The 23,628-nt window shown below is 49.7% G+C and overlaps 1 protein-coding gene across 5 annotated transcripts in view; it reads left to right on the forward strand.

Annotated features, from left to right (window-relative positions):
• GSG1L (GSG1 like) overlaps nucleotides 1-23,628 on the forward strand; it is a gene marked incomplete at its 5' end in the record, with an annotated part of 225,505 nt that overhangs the window by 67,893 nt on the left and 133,984 nt on the right. For 4 of the 5 annotated variants that reach the window (XM_081257939.1, XM_081257940.1, XM_081257943.1 and 1 more), the window contains one exon: nucleotides 13,529-13,576. The exons of the other annotated variant lie outside the window; for it this stretch is intronic. In XM_081257939.1, coding sequence (XP_081114065.1) covers nucleotides 13,529-13,576 — 48 coding nt within the window. The remainder of the gene's footprint in view (nucleotides 1-13,528; nucleotides 13,577-23,628) is intronic. 5 annotated transcript variants of the gene reach the window in all.

Consider the following 23,628-nt stretch of genomic DNA (forward strand, 5'->3'; position numbering starts at 1 on the left):
GAAAAGCAGCTTTGCTTTGCTTTAACTAACCCCAACATATGGGATGACATAAAAAAAAAATCACGGGCTTCCCTGGTGGCGCAGTGGTTGAGAGTCCGCCTGCCGATGCAGGGGACACGGGTTCGTGTCCCGGTCCGGGAAGATCCCACATGCCGCGGAGCGGCTGGGCCCGTGAGCCATGGCCGCTGAGCCTGCGCGTCCGGAGCCTGTGCTCCGCAACGGGAGAGGCCACAACAGTGAGAGGCCCGCGTACCGCCAAAAAAAAAAAAAATCACAATATCCTTTATTTATCAAGTTCCCTTGAAAGATGACAATAATTGTAAACACTTGCTGAGTTCTTGTCACGCACCAGCTCTCTCACATGTAGGGTCTCATTTTATCCCCAACTATGTATAAGGCAACAACAACTGCTGTAACAAATAAACCCCTGAGATGGCAGGGGATTAACACAGTAGCTCATGTAACACTTCGGTACAGGTGATGCTGGTGGATGGCAGCTCTCCTCCACACAGTGATTTGGGGACCTGGCAACTTCCATATTGTGCCTCTACCATCTCCTAGGACCTTGGAGGCCTCTGCATCTGGGTGGAAGGGGAAAGAAAAGGCACGTCTACTTCATAAAAGCCCACCCCAGGAAGTGCCTCACATCACTCACACTCACATTTTATAGGCAAGACCCAGTCACATGACCCCAGCAGGATGTAGGGGGTGCTGGGAAATACTGTGCCTGGTGGGGCAGCCACTTTCTAGCAATAACTCCACACTGCAGAAGGAGTAGCACATTTTTTGGTGGATAGCTAGGTAATTCTGTCACAGCTTATGTGGTGGAGAAGACAGTTATACCCATTTTACAGATGAGGAAACTAAGACCCAGAGAGTCTGGCCTGGGTCCCAGGGGTTGTAAGTGGCAGAGGCTCTGTGAGTTCAAAGCTCTTACATTTAACCACTATGGTGTTAATTTTAAATAAGTATTTAGGTTCCTCTGGCTGTAAAATTCTTCAGAACAAATTATTCCCTTCAGTTTACCCAGAATGCCCCCAAATGCCCAAGCAAGGTACGTCTGGAGGCCATGGTGATGCAGTCATGATGCCAGGCAGGATTTGAGTTTCCAGTGTTTCATCCACTTGGAGAAATGATTATCTCCAGAAAGTTGACCCATATTTTGAACTCCTGCCAGAAATCAAGGCCTGGTACCATCTGTAAGAGGTAAATAAATCAAAATATCATCAGCAGATAAGTGTGTGCCATCTGCTGCCCTGTCGGTTGAACTGGCAGAGGCCTCCGGAGAATTCCAAGGAAGTGCTTGCCAAGGCTCTGCCGCCAGCCTGGATAGCGCGAGGAGAAGCTTCATGCAAGATCTGCTGGCATTTCTCTTTACTCCCCGCTCTCGGTGCTGAATTCCTTGAATCCAGCCTAGCGAAGGTGTGTGGATTTTCACCCTTGCCAAACAGTTAAAATTGTTTCTCTTTGGCCACATTTGTTGGGGGCCAGGACTGTTTTTCTCTGCCCTCCCAGCAAGTTGAAAGCTCCTACTATAGAGAAAACTAGCCATGCACCTGCCCAGAGGTTGGGCTCCGTGGAATCTGGGTCTCAGAACCAGAGTCAAAAGCAGAACCAGCCATGTTTGGGCATCTGGTGGACATCTCGAAATGCAGCCACATCCTGATGGATGCTGATTTCTCCTGCCACATGTGGAGTCCTCTTGGAGGGCATCTGAGACTTCCCTTAGAAAGAATAGATTTTTCTAGGGCTTCCCTGGTGGCGCAGTGGTTGGGAGTCCGCCTGCCGATGCAGGGGACGCGGGTTCGTGCCCCGGTCCGGGAGGATCCCGCGTGCCGCGGAGTGGCTGGGCCCGTGAGCCATGGCCGCTGAGTCTGCGCGTACGGAGCCTGTGCTCCGCAGCGGGAGAGGCCACAACAGTGAGAGGCCCGCGTACCACAAAAAAAAAAAAAAAAAAAAAAAGAATAGATTTTTCTAGAACCTGCTTACTCTCCTAAGAGGCAGCACAGGGTAGTGGCCAAATGCAAAGGCTCTGTGGCGGTCTGTCTCCATTTGAATCCAGGCTCCACCATTGGCTGTGTGACCTTAGACAAGTTACTCAGTCTATCTGTGCCTCAGTTTCTTCATCTGTAAAATGGGGGTGGTAGTTTGTAAAGCATGTTGGGCCTAGCCCCTCACCATGGGGCTCCCTCCGGGTGCCCTCTCCCTGCCTTGCAAGCCACAGAAACCTCAACTCCACCATCAGATGGGTTGTGAAATTAAGTCACGAACCTCAGACCCATGATCTGGGGACCCAGCCAAGGACACTGGGCTCCCCAGTGCCCCCTCCTCTTGCTGCCCGTCTTCCCGCTGCCAACCAGATCTGGCTCCTGCGTGTTCATGCCGAGGGCAGCTTGGCTGACCCTCAGCGCTCCTCACCCTTCTGCCAGCCTTGGGCATCTGCCTCTGGCCACCTCCCTGGATTCTGCCCGTGGCCCTGCCAGGCTCCCCCCACCTACTCCCGCTGAAGTGGCACAATTACAGCCTCCTGCTTCTGGCTCAGGCTCTCCTTAGGAGGAGCGCAGTGTGACTCTAACTTAGGATCCAGGGATGGAATCAAAAATAGCGCTTATTTACGGAGCCGAGCACGGGGCAGGCATTTTCTCACACTCCCTTCCGTTTTCATCCTTTTTTGCAAGCCTGGAGGGCAGAGCTGAAATGACTTTCATTTGGCACCTGAGGAAAAGGCTCAGATTTGTGAAGCCACTTCCTGAGGTCACGGGGCCAGGGGAGGCAGAGGAGGGGTTTGAACGCACGTCTTGTGGCTTCTGAACCCAGACACCTCCGTTTGCCTTCAGAGCACCCCCTTTCGAGGAGGGAGCCCAAGAGCTGTGATGAATGACGGGCTGGGGATGTGGGTGTCAGCACATCAAGCTGATCCCTCGCAGGTGCTGCCTGATTTAAATCCTAACTGAAGACGTCTTGCTTTATACCCGTTACCTCATTTAGCCCTCAAGCAACCTCGTGAGGCTGGAATCATCATCCTTTACTGGCCAAAAAACCCAACCAAACGAATAAAAACGATGGTTCCCCCAGAGTTCCACGGCTAGCAGGTGGCAGAGCTGGGATTTGGCTTCAGGTCTGTGTGAAATCAGAGCCCAGGCTTTTCACCAGGGAGCACAGCCTGCCTGGCTCCCATGGACCCCAGGCTACCCGCCTTCCTTGGCCTCCACCACGAGTTTCTTTCCCAAGTAGATCAGACCTGGAGGAGGGACCTCGGGGTAAGATTCCTGGAATGAGGCATGAGTGCTGAGCCAGAGAGGAGGCAGCTGTGACCCTCCCATTGTCTCTGGTGTGGATTCCTGGAAGCCTCGATTCTGCCAAGGGCCTTGCCAGGTGTTCCCTTTGGTGGTGGGATTGGAGCACCGGCTGCCAAGCTGAAGATGCTGTGTTGAGGGCAATTTCTGAGCCCCCTCACCCTTAGCTCAGCCAGGTCCCACAGACAGTGAGTCAAAAGGAGTCAGCAGCTAGGGTAGGTCAGGGCCTCTTGGGTTGCATGTTTTGTTCCTGTGGTGCTAAAAGTCAGCAGCCCCATAGGGTGATGCCAGAGTGTCTAAGAAGAAATGACCTTCCATTTGTCTTTTCTGAGCAAGGGAGCAAACCCTTCAAAGAGGCATTTAGATTCAAACCTCTGGGATTTGTTTCAAGATAACCCCACTAGTGGTAGGCTGCTGGGTGCGGAGAGACAAGGTGAGTTTCCAAGCTGGGCTGCCGACATGGGACTCTTCATACTGGTCTCTCTGATTTGTAAAAGATGGGAACTTCACGTAATAAAATGTTAAAAAAAAAAAAAGATATTTCAGAGACAGTGTTGATTTGCTGGAGTCCAAACAAGCTGGTCTGGTCATGGAATGTCCTGGGTCCCTGTCTCCCTCTGGACAAGTCAGTCCCTTGCATGATGGAAAGAGCTTTGGAAAGACACAGACCTGGGTCCAGCTCCTGGTTCTGCTCCTTCTTGGCTGCGTAACCTTGGGTAGGTCGCTTTGCCAGTGTGAGCCTCAGTTTCCTCATCTGTAAAGTGGGGATGGATATTGACCTCATACAGTTGTGATGTGTGCCATGCTCTTAGCATGGTGCTTGCCCTGGATTCTCCTTGGGTCATTGGATCCTGGATCTTAGGCAACATGACAAACTCAAGCTTCCACCTGATGGTGGGTAGATCTGCTATTAACAGCCCAAAGGGGGTAAAAACGGGCCAAGCTGTGCCCAAGGTAGAAAGTGACCGTATCATGGGAGATATCATGATAGAACACTGGGAATTCAGAGCGGGGAGACATCTCTTTGGGGCGGGGCAGGTGGTTGGTGAACAAGGCAGGCTTCACGGTGGGGGAGCTGGTGGGTTTGAAGGCTGGGGCTGCGTCAGACATGGGGAAATGGAGGGAGAGAAGACGTCGAGATTGAGAGGTAGGAAAAGGTAGGTTGTAAATCTGAATCAGCAGGTGCAAAACAGCAGAAAAGGAGGTGAAAGGCGACCATCAAAGACCTCACGCTCAGGCTGATCTCCGGGCTCCTCTGCTTCGTGGCAGACATGAGGCTGGGCATGGCTGCTCTTCCCTGGGTAGTGAAGACCCCCGCTTTCTGTTTGCCTCTTCCCCCGCAGATGGGCCCCGAGACGTTCCTGAGCTCAACTTTCATTCGCACCTCTGCCTGCAGGTGTGTTGGCCATACCTGTAGGGTTCTGCAGAGGCGCCCCCCCTTTGGTGTAATCCTTAATAAAGGCAATCTGTGAAATGCTCTTCATTTACTATTCCACCATCATGTCCGGAGCACCCGTTAGTGTCCCAGGCTTTGAGGACACAGCAGCGAATGAGACACCTGATCACAGAGCTTCCGTTTGTCTCAGAGATGCTGTCTGGCACTGTTTACGTATTTATTTTTAATTTTTCAATTGATGTTAGTTGATTTACAATGTTGTGTTAATTTCTGTCGTACAGCAAGATGATTCAGTTATACATATATACACATTCTTTTTTAATATTCTTTTCCGTTATGGTTTATCATAGGCTATTGGATACAGTTCTCTGTGCTGTACAGTAGGACCTTGTTGTTTATCCATCCTGTGTATAAAGCTTACGTCTGCTACCCCCAACCTCCCACTCCCTCCCTCCCCCAACCCCCTCCCCCTTGGCAACCACCAGTCTGTTCTCTACGTCCATGAGTCTTGTTTCTGTTTCATAGATAGGTTCATTTGTGTCGTATTTTAGATTCCACATATAAGTGATATCACATGGTATTTGTCTTGCTCTTTCTGACTTACTTCACTTAGTATGATAATCTCTAGTTGCATCCATGTTGCTGCAAATGGCATTATTTTATTCTTTTTTATGGCTGAGTAGTATTTATTGTATATATGCACCACATCTTCTCTATCCATTCATCTGTCGATGGACATTTAGGTTGTTTCCATGCCTTGGCTATTATGAATAGCGCTACTATAAATATAGGGGTGCATGTATCTTTTTGAATTAGAGTTTTGTCTGGATATATGCATCTGGGCACTGTTTAGATGAGCTGGGGGACGCCCTCTTTTGGTGCAAGGATTCCAAGTGTCTATACATAGACTTTAATATTAGAACAGCAGCTCTGCAAGGGTGGGCACTTGCCTTCTGGTTCTCTGCTGCACCCCCAGCACCTTGAATGGTGCCTGGCATGTAGGTGCTCAATAAATGTTCATTGGGCGTCCCTGGTGGCGCAGTGGTTGAGAGTCTGCCTGCCGATGCAGGGGACACGGGTTCGTGCCCCGGTCTGGGAAGATCTCACATGCCGCGGAGCAGCTGGGCCCGTGAGCCGTGGCCGCTGACCCTGTGCATCCGGAGCCTGTGCTCCACAACGGGAGAGACCACAACAGTGAGAGGCCTGCGTACAGCAAAAAAAAAAAAAAAAATGTTAATTGAATATAAATGCGTGAATACTAAACACTGATATTGGGAACCAAAGAGAAGTATGTTTTTAGGGATCAAAATTAATTCAAACATGGGACTTCCCTGATGGTCCAGGGGTTAAGGATCTTCCTCCCAATGCAGGGGACTCGGGTTTGATCCCTGGTTGGGGAACTAAGATTCCACATGCCATGGAGGAACTGAGATTCCACATGCCATGGGGCAGCTAAGCCTGCACGCTGCAACTACTGAGCCCACGCAATCTGGAGCCCCTGTGCTACAACTACAGAGCCCACGTGCTCTGGAGCCTGCGCACCACAACTAGAGAGAAGCTCATGCGCCAAAACGAAAGATCCCGCGCGCCGCAGCTAAGACCGGATGCAGCCAAAAATAAACAAGTAAATAAATATTAAAAAAAATTAATTCAAACATCCCCAAATATCACTGCTTGATGTGATTTGGATTCCTAGGATTCAGAGAGAGAGAGAGAGAGAGAGAGAGAGAGATCTCATCTTCACTGTTGCATCACTGTGTGCAGCCTCCAGCCTGGTCCAGAATGTGGTCAAGCCCACAGCCTATGCATACCTACATGTAAATACAACCCACAGCAGAGGAGAAGTCCACACACATCCTGTAGAGAACACAGATAATAAACACTTGAACAAATGCGTACACAAGATCATTTCAGATAGTAATCGTGGGAAGACTATGAAAGAGACAAGCATGCAGGGTGAGAGGATGAGAGTGATGGGTGAGGAGGGGTGAGGGCCACCTGGGGTAGGGGGGCATGCTGATTGTTCGCCGTTCACCCCTCCATGTCTGTCCACTGCCCCCTGGGCCGTGGGAGACTGCCCTGTGCCGATGCAATGGCCCGGACTCCTGCGTCCTCTGGTTTCTTATTGGTTCTGGCCAGTGGAAGGCATAGGAAGGAAATCAGAGGGCAGAAGGGGAGAAAGGTCGGGGTGTTTCCCCCTCCCCTGCCTCGTTCTTGGCCTGTTGAGGTTTTGACAGTGACTGCATTCCTCTAAGGACTGGTTCTAAAGTGTGGTCCCCAGACTAGCAGCATCAGCAACCCCTGGGAATTTGTTAGAAATGCAGATTCTCAGGCCCTGCCCCAGAAATTCTGATTCTGATGCTTGCTTCGGTGCAGCTAAGCTCCGAGGGGCAGTTCCTCCTCTGTGGCATCATCTCTTGCAGCCTCCTTTCCCTCCCCACCCCCTTCAGGCTGGAAGAGGTGAGGGCCCCCCACTGTTGCTCACCCCTCGCCCCTGTCCACACGTCTATGAAAAGGCCCTTCACTCAGCAGTCTTCAGTGAGCCCTTTCCAGGGTGCCATCTGTTTCCTGCCAGGATCCTGACTGGTCCAGATGGCCAGGATGTTAATTCATATTCCTTTAGACAGGGCACACCTCCTCCAGGTTACCAGTCCCCACAGGCCTCCCCAGTCATTGCTGGGTGTTGAGATCTCATGTATTGTCCACGCTTGCATTGGGACTGGGTTCTAAGTCCCATCTGTTGACTACGGACCTTGGAGAAAGATGCAGTGATGAGGAACCTTGTGCAGGATGTTTCCCTTCGAGGCTATGGTGGGTCCGAATCGGCACGCTCCCTTCTTACAGGCAAGGTACTTCCCATTAGTTTATTCCTCTGGTCTAATGGGACTGAACGTCCATTCTCTGGGATAGTGAGAAATTCAGACCTCACATAATGAAGGTTCCCTCACAGCCCTGGGGTGATGTGAAGTTTTTTTTTTTTTTTTTTTTTGCGGTACGCGGGCCTCTCACTGTTGTGGCCTCTCCCGTTGCGGAGCACAGGCTCCAGACGCGCAGGCTCAGCGGCCATGGCTCACGGGCCCAGCCGCTCTGCGGCATGTGGGATCTTCCCAGACCGGGGCACGAACCCGTGTCCCCTGCATCGGCAGGCGGACTCTCAACCACTGCGCCACCAGGGAAGCCCTGATGTGAAGTTTTCAGAACTTTTGGGAGAACCTCTGGTCTTCTTCTGCCCCTCTTCTCCCCATTGCTGATGGTTTCCTGGGCCCATGGGGGCCCTGAGACCCTCACTGGGGTGCAGGATTTTTGTTAAACCTGTGACCTCTGACCCCAAAGCCCAGCTTTCCCAGGCTGTTTTCCTAGAAGGTCCTGACATCTCCATAGGGGGCTGTGGAGGTCCTGTAGCTCATGGACCCCCGAAAACTTCTCCCCAGGGGTCTGCTGGCTCTATCCTCCTCCTGCACAAATTCCCTCCTCTGCCTCTCCCTGAAGTGGGGCAGCGTTACCCTCCAGGGGGCCTCTGGGAAAACAGTGTATCTTTAGGGAACTCTCCTCCTGGGGAGGAAAGGCTGACAGCCATTCATCCTCTTGATCTTGGTAGCTCATCTTGGGTCAGAGGGAATCAGAGTGGGAGGAAGTGATGGGAGGAAGGGCATCTTCATGGGGCAAAAATGAGGCAGTTACCAGGCAATGTCCAATGGTTAGGGGAAGACAACGGAAGGTGCAGGGCCGTAGGGGAACCCATGTATCCCTGCAGCTGCCACTTGGCAGGACTCCTGCCTGCTGAGCTGTCCTAGCTGTGTCACCTGGTGGTTGGCACCAACCCCTACAGATCCACCCTGTAATAAGCACTACAGAAACACCAGCATTAGTGATTTTCACTTTTTATAGGTAGGGAAACTGAGGCACCAAAAGGCTAACGGTGATGTTACATATCTAGTAGGTGATGGAGCCAGGCTGAACCCACGCAGGTCTGGCTCTAGAGCCACATGCCACCACCCCTATGGTGGTCCAGGCACCAGTCTTGTCTCTCTTCCCATGATGTTCCATGTTTCCTCTGACCCCTGTGTGGCAGGTGATGATTATGATGGTGATGACAGCCACCATCTCCTAAGTTCCCACTCTGTTCCAGGCATCCTGCCTAAGTTCTTTGCCCATGTTGAGTCTTTATAACACCCCTGTAGGTGCTGTGCCTATTTTGCAGACGAGGAACTCAAGGTCCAGAAAGACTGTGAACTCACATGACGGGAAGTGACAGAGCCAGGATTTGAAGCCACCTCTGCTGATTCCGGAGCTCAGGCCTTGGCCACTCTGCTATCCTGCCCCATAAACACTGTTGCTGGAAGGAGTGTCCCGTGAGATAGCACCAGCTGTCACTAAAATGACTTACTATTGCTTTTCTAATGTTGAAAATAGTTGTTTTTGCAAATCAGATTGGAATGTGAATCTCACCCTGGCTGTGACTGGAATCACCTGGGGGCTTTGAAAACCCACTGATGTTTAGGCCTGCTGCTGACCAGTTAAACCAGAATGTCTGTGGGTGGGTCCTGGGCTTCCCAGGGCTGAGAACCACTTACGTTGGATGACCTTTAAGATTCTTTCCAGGGACTTCCCTGGTGGCGCAGTGATTAAGAATCCGCCTGCTAATGCAGGGGACATAGGTTCGAGCCCTGGTCTGGGAAGATCCCACACGCCACAGAGCAACTAGGCCTGTGTGCCACAACTACTGAGCCTGTGCTCTAGAGCCTGTGAGCCACAACTAGTGAGACTGCGTGCTCCAACTACTGGAAACAGCATGCCTAGAGCCCGTGCTCCACAACAAAGAGAAGCCACCGCAATGAGAAGCCTGTGCACTGCAACGAAGAGTAGCCCCCGCTCTCTGCAACTAGAGAAAGCCCGCATGGAGCAGCGAAGACCCAACGCAGCCAAAAATAAATAAATTTATTAAAAAAACAAACAAAAAAAGATTCTTTCCAGCTTTCTAGTTCCGCAGTGCAAGGAAGGTATGCTGCCATCAGGTGGCAGTAACAGGCCACAGCTCCATGATCTAATTGACAAGTTTTGGTCTGAAGAGATAAGTGCACTTTTCTTCAGTTTTACACCCAAATGAAATCCCTTGTTGAACATACAAATGTAATAATAACTGATAAAGATGTTAAAGTTTTAAGGGCCACTTCTGAAAGCAATTAGCCAATATGGTACACTTTGATATCTTTCTCACAAATGGTTAGCTAACCTTTATCATGGAACTGAGGGTCTGGAGCCAAGAATCTCTTCTGTGTTTGGATTTTAGTTATTAGACTTGGTGACCATTGAAATATCCAGTTGTCCTTATGTCATTACTATGATTTTTCCTTAAACCTCAGCTTTGCCCTGCACAGGGAGTGTGGGCCAAGTTTGACCATCTCTGCTCAAACATCTTCTATTCAGTCTTGTCCATGTAGCAGAAATAGAAGCGTGAGAGCCATTTTATTTAGTCCCTGGTGGATTTTCCCTATCTGCATGGAGGTATGTTCTCAGAGAGTTACTTTTAGGACCTAGTAGCTCTGCACAGTGGGAATGGCTAGCTGCAAATGGGAGTAGATAGCTGGAAAAACTTTAGGGCATGGAGTTTGGAGTCTATGTGCTGGGTTGAGTCCATCACTTACTGGCTATGTGGTCTGGGGCAAGTCACTGAAAGCTCAGAGCCTCAGTTTGCTTGTCTCTAAAATGGGGATTCTCAGAACTACCTTGTAGGTTGTTGTGGAATTAAAGAGAAAGTAAACACACTTTTGCAATAAAACTACTCACCAAACTAGAAATAGAAGAGAACTTCCCCAACCCGATAAAGAGTATCTATGAAAAAGAGTACAGTTAACATCATACTTGTGGTACAAGAATGAATTCTTTCCCTTTCATATCAGGAGCAAGACAAGGATGCCTGCTCTTGCCACTTCTATTCAACATTATACTGGAGGTTTTGGCCAGAGCAGTTAGTCAAGAAAAAGAAAGAAATGGCATCGAGATTAAAAGGAAAAAGTGAAACTGTATCTATTTGTAGATTACTTGATCTTGTATATAGTAAATCCTAAGAATCCACTAAAAACTGTCAGAACTAATAAATGAATTCAGCAGGATTCAGGGTACAAGGTCAGAGCAAAAGCCCATAAAATGTTTTAATTTCTTTCAGAATCAGAAGGAAAAAAACCTTTTAGGTGAAGAAAAAATTTAATATATAATGTTAATATATTAATCTTTAACCAATGCATTTGTAAAATACAATTTTTAATTTAATGTGTCTTTATTGAGGAAGAGACTCCAAAGGCAAAAGAGCCTAGGGTCCACAAAAGTCTTAATGGGGCCCTGGCTGCTGGTCTGAATTTAGCCATTAAAATTTTCCCTCTCTAGCTCTGAGAAAACAATATAACATAAAGAAAGTTTAAGATGATGCATTCAAAATCCATCCATTCTTAGCACACTACCTATTCTCATTTTTAAAAATCCTCTCTTCTGGTTCTTGGCTGTCAGCAAACATCTCTTTATAATCTCGGTACCACTGACTTGCTGTGTGGTCCTGGCTGATCACTCAGTGGCCCTGAGCCTTTTCTATAAAGGAAGGAGAGGGTCCTACATCTCAGTATAGAGCCTGGGGAGGAAGCAAGCACGATGGAATCACAGGAGCAGCATCCATCCACCTGTGGCCTCATGATTCTTTGGAAGGGGTGACATATATAAGAGAGGAATCCACTCCTTAACTCAGCACTTAAGACCCTTCGTGATCTGGCCCCAGCCTTCCTTCTCAGCCTCATCTCTCACCACTCCCTGATATCTGCCTTTGCATTTGTATGGGGCTGGAAGGAGGTTCAGGAGCCCAGACGGGCTTCAAGGGACCTTCTTAGAGGAAAACTTAGGAAGCTTCAAGCAGACACGAGAATTGAGAAGGCTGGGAGCTTCCAGATTCTTTTCATCCCCAACCTACATTGACTCCATTTGGACTCAAAGTCTATCTCCTTGTTGGGCTCAGCAGTGAAATCTATCTCTTGCTGCTATGCTCAGCAGTAAAACCCTTGAACTAGGAGTTGCAAGCTCACCCTAAAGGTCAGCGAATCTAGTGTCTCAGGGACCAGTGAGGTCTAAGGTCTAGGGGTAAAGCAGGGTGTGGTGGGGACTGTGGCAAAGTATAGAGCACGTGTCCCATCTGAGAAAGGACCTTAAGGCTAGGTCACATCTTGCTCTCACTGTGTCCTTGATGGCCAGCATAGGGCCTGGCATCAAGGAGGCTGGACGGAAAGACTGAAGAGTTGAAGTTTCTTATAGGCATAAGGTTTGGGTGGAAGGCATTCGTTTTTTCATTCATTCATTTACTTATTTGTATACCCCTTCAACAAATATTTATTGAGCACTCTCTATGAACCAGGCAGTGTTCTAGGTGCTAGGGGTCCAGCGGGAAGAGAGATGGGGAGAGTCAGGGAAAAGTTGTTTGGAATATTAAATAGACTAGCTAGGAAGGGCCTCCCTGAGAAGGTAAAACTTGGGGAAAGTGATAAAGGAGAGGAAGGGTAAACCATTCAGCTGTCTGGGGGAGGAATGCTCCAGGGGGAAGTAACAGCACGTGCAAAGGTCCTGAGGCAGGACTGCACATTTAAGGATCAGCAAGGAGGCCAGTGTGGCTGGAGTGGAGTGAGCGAGGGGCAAGCCAGTAGGAGATGAGGTCAGGGAGGTGATGGGGGCACAGATCACACAGGGCCTTATAGGCCATGGTAAGGACTTAGGTTCTGACTCTGAGTGAATTGAGGACTGTGGGAAAGTTCTGAGAGGAGACGTAATCCATCTTAGGTTATAACAGGACCCTTCTGGTGACTGTGTGGATAAGGGCAGAAAACAGGGAGACCCATGCAGAGGCTACTGCGGTAATCCAAGAGGAGATGATGGGGCTGGGACCAGAGGAGGTGGTGAAAAGTAGTTGGATTCTAAGTATATTGGGAAGCTGGAGCTGCAGATCAGATGGGGAGGTGTGAGAGAAAGAGAGAAACAAAGGGTGACATCAAGGTTCTGGCCTCAGCATCTGGGAGGATGGAGGTACCATTTTCTGAGCTGGGGATGAATTGAAGATGTGGTACCTGCCTTCACGGGGCTTCCAGCTTGTGAACCATCCATCTGAGAATCACACACAAAATGATAAGAGTTATAAGGTGACTAGCTGCCCCCTAGGAGAAGGCCACAGTGCCATGAGAGCTTCTAATAGGGATGAATTGTGTTCCCAGTCGGGGGGTCGGGGAAGGGAACACGAAGAGTATAGGAGCTGAGAGGAGGGGGAGGGGAGGAGGGGCGGGGAGGGCCAGTCCTGGATGCATGTGAAGGAATTTGGGCTTTATTTTGGGATAAAGTGTTTTGAGCAAGAGTGTGTGTACTTGCGTGTGTGCATGTGATGTAATCAGAGCTGCGTGGTTTGAAAATATCCCTCCAGCTGCAGTGTGGAGAGTGTATCCGACAGAAGCCAGAGTGGAGGTCCAGGGAGCCCAGTGACGGCCTCTGCCCTTGTCCTGCTGGGCCTGGACGGCGTGGAGCCCGTGGAAAGGGCAGGAGGGCTTTGAGGAGGTGGGAGTGACAGGGCTGGATGGATTGGACTGGGAGGTGACGGAAGGAGGCATCATGGGGACTTGCGGCTTCGCCATCCACATTCCTCAGGATGTTGGCTTTCTGGGAATTAGGCTTTAGAGAAAGATGCTGCTCGGGTTAGAGATGTTTGGGCCCCCCTACCCCCAGATCCGTACAGGGCTCGTGGGAGGGGGAGAGGCGGAAGCCTGAAGCTCTCACTTCCTTTCATATTCTGAAAACCTTTCTTTTTTTTTTTTCAAAGGTGAAAAATGCCGCAGCTTCATTGACCTGGCCCCAGCATCAGAGAAAGGTAGGTGTGGCCCCAGCTCAGGTGTGCCAACCTTGCCCTCTCCAGGGACACTTCCCGAAGGCCTGGGTGATCCTGTCCTTCAGCATCCCCGGGTGATGGTGCCCCAGGGGCCAGAATCCTGTTGCAAAGCTCTGAGTTCCTTGAGCGGTTAGTGCAGGGGGAGAGGCAGGTGGAGGGACATTATCTTGCCCTCCCCCGCCCCCCAAGTGGGATGGTTCTGAGAGTCATTACACGTCCCTTACTTCCAGCGCGTGCTGGGACTTTGGGGGAGGTAGGATGGGTGTGCGGACGTTGGGATCAGGCAAGACCAGTGGTGGCATTGCTTCCAAGTGTAGGATTTGACCCTGGGTGGGGGGAAGCCAGACATTCTGTCTCTGTCATCTCACAAGTGTGGGGAGGTCCAGCCTGATCGGGCACTGCCATTCAGAAAGGACCCATTGGTGTGCAGGGCTTGACAGCAGAGATTCTGAGCCCAGTGATGCTCAGATATGGTGATTAGGAGCGGGCTGCAGCTTGTGTAGGGGGCAGAGTAGTCAGGATTAGGTTTAGCTGCAAGTAATGGCGACCCCAAGAACTGGCTTCAGTGGAGAAATGTACTTACTCCTTTTAAAAGTTTCAAATCTAGGGTGGCTCTGCTTCACGCGGTCTTCAGGATCCCGGCCCCTGGCGGCCTCTCCATCACCCCTGGGACGTTTGTCCTGATGGACTAACAGGATGGCTAGAGCTACAGCTGTCACACCTGCACTCCAGGCAACAGGGCAGAGGAAAGGCAAAGAAGAAAGGGCAAAGGTTGCATGTCAACAGTAACGTTCCCAGAAGTTGCCCCATGACACGGGCTTATATCCCCTTGGCCAGAACTTGATCACAGCTGCAAGGGAGGCTGGGAAATGAGGTCTTTATCCTGGCAACCATGTGCTCAGCTGAAAGGCAGGGGTTTTATCATTATGAAAGAACAGGAGAATGGATACTGGAGGATATGCTGCCACAGGAGCGTAGGGCATGGCCACCTCCCTACTTCCCTACCCTGCCACCAAGGAGAGCCCTTGCCAGGAGAGAACAGGTGTGCAGGTCTCTTCAGACAGCCTGGAGATTAGGAGAGGGCTCTGGCCCTGGGAGTCGTGGTGGGGAAACTGAGACAAGAGTTCAGTCCTAAACTGTCCCGACATGGGGGGCCTTGGTGGGCCGAGGCTCAGGGGAAATTCTTAAAGCCAGGATATGCGGTCACCCTCGCCCCCTGCTGGTGGGGTTGAGTTTGCAGTTTCCCTGCAGTGCCAGGAGGTTCAAGGGCCTGAAGTGCCCCGTCTCTGACCCCTCCAGGGTGTTGGGAGAGGTGGGACAGGCAAGGGGGCTGCGTGTCTTTGAGGCTGGTGACGTTCCTGTCTCACAGACGCTGTCCCCTTGAAGAGCTCCAGCCAAGTGGCAGCTGGTGAGACTGAGGGGCATGTGGCAGGGAGCCCATAGTGCTCTCGGGTCCAGGAAGAGGCTGGGCTCCCCCTCTGAGCAAGCTTTTTGCAGTGGGGACTACCTCCTCCGTTTCCTCTGCTTCCCAGTGAAGATGCCCTGTTTAGTGGCTACTTGTGGCCATCCCTGAAGTTTCGAGCTGAGCAACTTGGGCCACAGCTTCCAAACTGAGTTTTCCAGAAAATACTACAGCTGCTAATAAATGGCTGATATTTACTGAGCAGGTACAATGTGTCAGGCACTGGGCCAAACACTTTAAATGTATCAATTGAGAAACCTCCCCACAACCTTGCTAAGAAGGGGCTGACATTCTCACCCCACTTGACAGATGAGAAAACTGAGCCTTAGAGACATTAAGCCACTCACGTCTCACATCTCATAAGGAGCAGAGCCCATGCTCCGTACCCCTCCGTTGTACTGCATCTGAGAAGCCAGTACCTGTAGGCAACCTCTACGGTGCTCATCCCATAATCCCCAAGGCCTTGGAGTTCCTGGGTCTCCTCCGCTCCAAATCTGGCTTCCAGGAAGCTGGGCCCGTATGTGCATATGTAAATGTGTGTGCATGTCTGGTTGAGGGCAAGGGTATGCATGCGTGGGCAGGTGCTCCTGTGAGAGTGTGCACATGGGTCTCGTGTGTGTGCCTGCATGCACACTCGTGGGTGAGTGTGGGCACGGAGGCATGTACACATGTGTGCACATATGAGCGTGTGGATGTGTGTACATGCATGTGTGTGTCCACATACAGTGTGGACTGTATGGTGGCTTATTCCTGCCTCGTGTATGAGGACCGAGGCCCCAGAGGGGTTGTATCTTTGTGTTTTACTGGCCTCGTGATTTTACTTTCAGGGCCTGGTGGCCACGCCAAAGACCTTCTGGCTGTGTGTATAAAAATGTTTATAAGAAGCCTGAGTGGGCTGGCTTTGCAGACCAGTTTTCATGGACTCACTGCCTCTCAAGCACTTAGGCTCACCTTTGGGGCTGGCGGGGTTTGGTCAGGCAGCTCTGTGGCCTGTTACCGAACCTCCCGACCCAGCCCTCCCAGGGGCACCTGCAGGAGCCTGGTGTCCCCGGACCCCTCCGTGTGCTCGCCGAGTCCTCTCCACACTGTCTGTTTCACAGATGAGGAGCCCAGGCTGCAGAGAGAGGGGGACTGGTTCAGGGTCACACAGGGAGTCTGGGCCGATATTGGAGCTCAGACGTGTTCTCTCCCAAAGAACACTCTTCTCCCAGATTCTGGCTGCACCCACTCCCGCTGTGACTTACTTCCTGCTCTGCAAAATCCGATCATAATAATTAGTGTTAGGTGACACTAACACAAACTGGCTTTCATGCGGTGCTTACCACGTGCCAGGTGCTGTTCTGAGAACTTTATACCTGGTGGCTCATTTAATCCCCATTTTACAGATGAGGAGACTGAGGCCTAGAGAGTTAATTGACTTGCCCAAAGTCACACAGTTAGGATGCTGGGATTTAAAACTGAGCTGTCTGGCTCTTAAATGCCTGGTTCTTCTGCTGAAAAGCTAGGCCTTCCAAGTCTCTGTGTGTGTGTGTGTGTGTGTGTGTGTGTGTGTGTGTGTGTGTGTGTGAGAGTAATTGAGGCCCTTCTGAAATGGGCCCCGTCTTTGCCATTTTCTCCAATACCCTCCGTCCTTTCCTCCCTATCCTCTCCCCTGGCAAAATATGTGTCTGTCATCAGTGTTTTTACCATGGCATATTTTTGTTAGTTCTCCTGATCATTCTAGCTTTGTGCTTCACGTGGGAAATATCTTTTCATTTTAAACTAGCCTAAGCCACAACCATTTTTCATCTGGATTCCTGCCACAGTCTCTTAACTGGTTATGTCCTTCCATTTTTGACCCCTGCTTCACTGGTAGCCAGAATGATCCTGTTAAAGCATAAATCATCTCATGTGGCTCCCTGTTTAAAACCCTCCCTTGGCTCCCATCTCGTTCAGAGTAAAAGTCAGTGTTCTCATCTTGGCCTGTAAGGTCTGGGGGATCTGGCCCTGTACATCCAGGATCTCATCTCCTGTAATCTCCCCTCCCTCACCATACTTCAGGTCTCCAAAATCTTTACTGTTCCTTGAGTCAGCCAAGCTAGTGTGTGCCTTGGCACTTGCTGTTTCCTGCTCCTGGAACACTGTTCTCTCAGCTCTCTGCACAGCTGGTCCCTTCTCATCACTCAAACGTCACATCTTCAGGGCAGCCTTCCTTGAACATCCTTAGAGCAGCCCTTCCTCCTGCCAAGTCCTTCTCTACTCTCTTCAATGTTTAGTTGTCTTTACATCACATATGAAATGTACTCGGTGCTTCTTTGATTCACAGTGGTCTCCCCTAAAAGAATGTCAGCTCCATGAGGGCAGGGATTTTTGTCTTATTTGTGATTTACTGTATCCCCAGGGCCCAAAGCAATGCCTGGCACTGTTGAATTAATGAAAAATGAACATTGATTTTTAACTGTATACACTCTTGTTATAAAAATTATAACAATGTTTAAATGTGTAAATGAGAAATGAAAGTCTCTTATAAGCCCACCCTTAGATATTCACTGGTAATGGTTTGGTTTATTAGTCCCTGAAGAAAGTTAGAAGGATGAAAGATAGATAGATAGGTAGATAGATAAATACACACCCATACGTATATACACATATATACTTATACACCTGTATAAAATCATAGATTGCTTTTTATATCAATACATAGAACTCACTCATCTTTTGGAACAACTGTATAATAGCCCATCACATAGAGACAATTTATTTAAACAAGCCCTATCACTGGACATTCGGATTATGTCCCCAGTACACTTTGAGAATCTTGTATCACAGCTGAGTAATAGTAACCTGTACACATATCTTTCTCCCTCACAAGAATGGGGCCCTCCGAGCAGTGGTTTCTTATTTACCTCTGTGCCTCCAGGGCCCAGCCTAGCACTGGAGCCCTACTGGCAGAGCAGAGTAATAAGTTCTCTGACAAAGATCTGCCCAGCAGCCCATGAGAGGCAGAGGAGGAGGAATGAATTAAGGACACTTGAGCAGTTTGTGAAGATGAAATGTGCAAATGCAGATAAACAGCAACGTCTGTGTATTGTGAACTTGTTACTGAAAATGCAGAGGAAAAGCTTCATATGCTTCCTAATCTTCCTCTTCAAGGTTTCCCTTGTCTCTCCAAATCTCAACTTCTTATCCCCTGGGGCCAGATTCTCCTACCAAATAATTGTGACCAACTGGATACTTTTCAAACCTAGTGTGTTGGTCAGCAATAGTCACTATAATGCTGTGTAACAAGCCATCCCCAAACTCAGTGGCACTCAGCATGTATATTTTTGCTTGCATGTCTGTGGGTTGACTTAGGTTTAGCTGATGTAGGCTGTCTTGGTTCCAGGCTGCAGACTGGGCTCAAGTCCACTCCATGTATATTCTTTTTGGGGGCCAAATAGAGGGGACAGAAATGCAAGGTGGCTAACTGCACAAGTACATTAGAAAAAAAAAATTATTCTTTTTTTTTTTTTTTTTTGGCTGCACTGTGCAGCATGCAGGATCTTAGTACCCTGACCAGGGATTGCACCCATGCCCCCTGCCATGGAAGCGTGGGGTCTTAACCTCTGGACCGCCGGGGGAGTCCCATGCACAAGCACATTTAAAACCTTTGCTTACATCCTATCTGCTAACATCCTGTTGGCTAAAGCAAGTCATGGGGTTGCATCCAACATCAATGGGGCGAGAAATACACGACCCACGTGGAGGATGGAGTGGGAATGGATATTTGCTGAGTGATATTTAAAATTTAAAATCAGTCTAATCTGCCACACCTGGGCCTGACCACAGGCCTTAAGGATGATTGACAGCTGGCTGTGCTGGAACTGGCCCAGCTGGATTTCTGGGTGTATGTGCTTAATTTGCTTATCAAGGTCTCCTCTGGTCATTGTCATCCCAAAGTGACTTATTTATTTTTCCAAAAGTAACCAAAATATTTGAAGGAGGTAATTTATTCCTTCCCCAAACAATCCACTGAGCAGCCTCTGCATGCCAGCCATCTGCACACATGCCTTCCAATTCGACACACATTTCCTGAGTACCTACTTTGATCCAAGTTCTGGGCCAGGTAGGTATGGGGGGCAATGCAAGGACGAATGAGGTGAAGGGCCCTACCCTACAGGAGTGGGAGAGAGCTACGGAGATGGTTATCCGGCATCGTGGGAGGGCTCCAGCCGAGGAACAAGGAGGCCACCCTCCAGTGCAAAAGGCTGGGGACATGATGGCTGCCACCTCCAATCCTGCCGTGGGGCGGGGGTGGGGGGGGTCCATGAGGATTTTTGGGTTTTCTGCCCTTTGTTATGTTAACTGGACCCCCCAGTAAAGATCTGTCCCAAGTCATTTGTCAAGGTGCGGTATGGGGAAAATTCCCAGTTCCTCAATCCCAGGTTGGAGCTTCCCCTCACCGGTGGATGGGTTCTCACTGTGAATGAATGAATGAAGAATGAATGAAGGAAGGAAGGAGGGAAGGAATTAAGCTCGTCCTGATTCATGTTTGCCATCAAGGCTGTACTGGTAAATCACTGTGATTCCTCAATGCCCATCAACACACACCGTGGAGTACTGTGCAGTCTCCAACTTCTCTCAGCGGTATGGCTGTTGGGCAAACGGAGCTGGATTCAAAAGAACACACAGTATGTGATTCCATTTGTATAAAACTGGAAATCAGGCAACACGGATCTGTGCCGTCAGAAGTCAGGACAGGGGTTACCCTTGAAGAGCGAGTGTGACTGAAAGGGAGCCAGTGGAGGGCTCTGGCAGCTGGTGATGTTATGCTTCTTAAGCCAGGTGTTAGTTACACGATGCGTTCAGTTTATGAAAGTTCATCAAGCTGTACGTTTGTGATCAATGCCCCTTTCTGTATATGTGATACTTCCATAAAAAGTAAAACAAAAATTTCCCACACTGAATTCTAAATTATCTTTCTAAACTGGAAATCCGGCTCCATCAGCCTCCTGCTTAAAGGCCTTTCCTGGCTCCTAAACATACACCATGTAACACGGCACTCGTGGCCCTTCGTGATCTACTGTGTGTCTGCCTTTTCCACTCCACCTCCTGTAATCCCTCATGTGGACCTTGTGCTCCAGCCCCGCCTCCTTACTTGCATACATTTCCCTCCAAACTCTCCATCATATCTCATGCCTCTGTGCCTTTGCATATTCTCTTCCCTCTGCCTGACCTACTGTTACCACCTCTTGTTTGCCATGAGAACTTCTATTTATCCTTCAAAACCCAGTTAAGACATGAACTCTTCTGAAAAGGCACCTCAGACCCCAGAAGTACTCATGGTGACTGGTCCTATTAGCACCCATCACACTGCCTTGAGATGATCTCCTCCACCAGACCGGACACTCCCTGAGGACAGGCTCTGGATCTTGTCTTTCCAGTGGCTCCCGTGCCCCAGATGGGGTTGGCACACAACAAGAATTTAATGAAGTTTTGTTGAATGAAGGAAAGAAGGAGCAGGGGCCATGTTATAGATACTGGGTGTCCCATTTGGGTTTGGAAATCTGGATCCTGACTCTGGAAGCCGTGGTCTCCTCTGTCCCGCCTGGGCTGAGCTGTGTTTTAAGCCATCCCGGCTCCCTGTCCCTCTTTCCCAGGGAGCTGGGATTTTTGGCAGCTACCAGCTGGCAATTTTTGTGAAACAATCTCCTAAGCTTGTAGGTTTCATTTGTTTAATATTTCAGGGATATGCAACAATGTGGTGGCTCCGTGGCCACAATCCCTAGTCTTGCGTGAATCATTTCTCAACTGCATTCCTATAATAGTCTCTTGTTGGTTCCCTCAACCTCTCTGTTCTCCGTCTGAAATCGATTTACAATTCTGCTGCTCACTTTATTTAGTGCATTTTATTGATTTATGTCATAGAACTGAAAGGTGCATAGATCAGAACATGCCAAACAGGAAAGGGAGAGGGGAGCCAGCTTCCACAGTTGCCCAGACTCTAACATCGAACTGCAAGCAGGTCAGCCTGCTGGCTGCAGCCTGAACACACCGCGTCACTGGTGCATCCTTGTGCCTGTGCATTAATCCTGGGTGATGTTTTCTCCCTGGCTGCTTGGGGGACTCACTGTCACCTTCACCTGCCAACCCAAAGGCCCTGCCTCTGTGAAGTCCTCTCTGGCCCCCAGGCTGGGTTAGTTATGTCCGCCCTGGGCTCCCAAGTCACCGAGTACATGCCTGTGGTCCAGGGCCTGACAAAAAGGGAACTCTGATTCTTTCATCCCAACAAGACAGACAATTCAGGACACAAAGAGGCACGGGACTGGCCCGAGTGGTCCACACGTCCATTTTTCCCTCTCACCTGCCATTCCCAGACAACATTGAGCTGGTTTTTGCAGCCCTCTGACCGTGGGTGGGAATCATCATTTGTCTGAATGGCTCTGGTCCTTCTGTGGAGACAGCAGAGCTCTGGAATCCTCCTACAGAAGGAGATCATTTCCTGGCCATTCTCAATAAACTCACAACACAGGCCACCTCACCTGGAGCCATTTCATTCTTGGAAGCAGGGCAGGCTGCAGCCCTTGTTTTCGGGGAAGGGCTGCAGGGACCTTTGTCCGCCTTCCCTCCACCTTCCCAGGGCAGGCTAGTGGGCAGCATCCCTCGGTGCCAGGCTGTGTGCCAGGAGCTGGGTCAGTGAGGAGAACGCCTCACAGCTTCCGATCTTGAGGAGCCTTCTAGTGGGGGAGACACACAAGGAGGTGGAGAGTCACATCTGTGAATCAGGGACCCATGGGGGTGCCCAGAGGCCTGTGAAAGAAAGATGGCAGTATTAGAAGGCTGTGTGGAGGGTTCCATATGGGGAGGATCCTGAAGGATGAGTGGCATTCCTTCTACCGCATAAGGGGCACGGCGGTGGGGGGGGGCGGGTGTCATTCCTGGTAGAATGAATGACATGTGCAAAGACGTGAGACCCAGTATCCTTGTGCCAGGCACGTGACAGATGTGCAACAGACACTTGCTGAATGACTGAAGAGTGGAAGGAAGGTGTAGCCCCGGGAGGTTAAGTGCCTTGCTCAAAGTCACACAGCAAATTTAGGTTAGAGTCAGCCTCACCTGCCAGGATCCTGAGGGCTTTTAATCAGCATCCCGCCCACCCTGCCAACACCACCCATCCTTTCTCATCTCACCCTTCCTTCCCACCCATTCCTCCAGCCTCATTTTCTCTAGCATCACACATGGTCCTCCCACCTCCCTTATTCTGAAGTGCTGGTTCTGCCACTTTAGTTCTGAAATTCTGGATTCCTCTAATTACGTGCTCTTATTAAAAGTGATTAAACCCCCGTGCCGGTGGAGGACAGCTCCCGGAGATCACAACATCCAATAATTGCTTTAGTTGCTCTAATTCCAATTATTCAAGATTATCTTTCCAGGTAATTAGGTGTCTGGATAGTCTCGCCTGTTCGCTCTCTCAGAGAGTGTCATATTAACCCCAAACGGTGACCAGCTTTCATGTTTCATAATTGGAAACAGTTTCTCCATGGTGAGAAGACTCTGTTAAGTGTAAACAGTGGTAATTAACATTTCGAAATGACTCTTCGGTCTTTTCATACTTTGGTGTGAGAAATTACCTCGGATGCTTAAATCCAGCTGTTTGCCCCTCTGAGCAGAGGTTTCAGCAGCATTGGGGAAATAGGGCTTGCTGAACTGCACGGGGGCGGAGGAATTTGAAGGATGCCTCCTTTGCACATTCTAGGAAAGTCTTTGCATGGGCTGGTTTCCTTCTGGATCTCTGCCTGGATGGGAGGCCTTGGGATGGAACTTGCCATAAGACCCTTCCATTGGGCCCAGGCTTTGCATTCACACAGGGCCTTCACTTTAGACAAACGATGAGTCCTTCAAATGAAGTTTACAATCAAGGCCACCAGGTGCAGTTGTGTAGGTTACCCACTGTGCAACTCTGGGAGTCATGATTCATCTACGTGAGTGGCATTGGGTTGGGCAGTGCACATCCTGTACGACTGTAGGCAGGGGCTGGGGATACACAGACTGGGTTAAAAGAAGACAACATTCCACATACAGGTCTATACCTGCACCTCATTGCTGAACCACACGGCCTGTGATGAGCAGGGAATTTATAACCCTATTTTGTCATGTTTCTTTTTTAATTGATATAATTTCATTTATATAATATACAAAGAGTGAACGGCACAGAGTTTACATGTACAGTTCAGTGAGTTTCAAGAAATGCATACATCCATGTAGCCCACATCCTTGCCAAGATGTAGAACCAGGGCCAGCTTCGTGGGCACGTGACCTTATAGTCGCATAGGGTTCCGTGCACGGAAGGACCCTCCATTTGGTTTAATGCTATCCTGTAACTGTCTTGAAATTCTTTTTTTTTTTGAGTTTCTGAAGCAGGGTTTATTTATTTATTTATTTTTTGGCCAGGCCACACATCTTGCAGGATCTTAGTTCCCTGACCAGGGATCAAACCCACACCCTCAGCAGTGAGAGAGCGGAGTCCTAACCACTGGACCACCAGGGAATTCCCCCGAAGCAGGGTTTAAATAGACTTTACTGTTGCAAGGGAAGCCCTACCGAGCAGCGCCTT

Source organism: Mesoplodon bidens (genome assembly GCF_964165515.1).
Source record: "Mesoplodon bidens genome assembly, chromosome: 15".
Lineage (NCBI taxonomy): Eukaryota > Metazoa > Chordata > Mammalia > Artiodactyla > Ziphiidae > Mesoplodon > Mesoplodon bidens.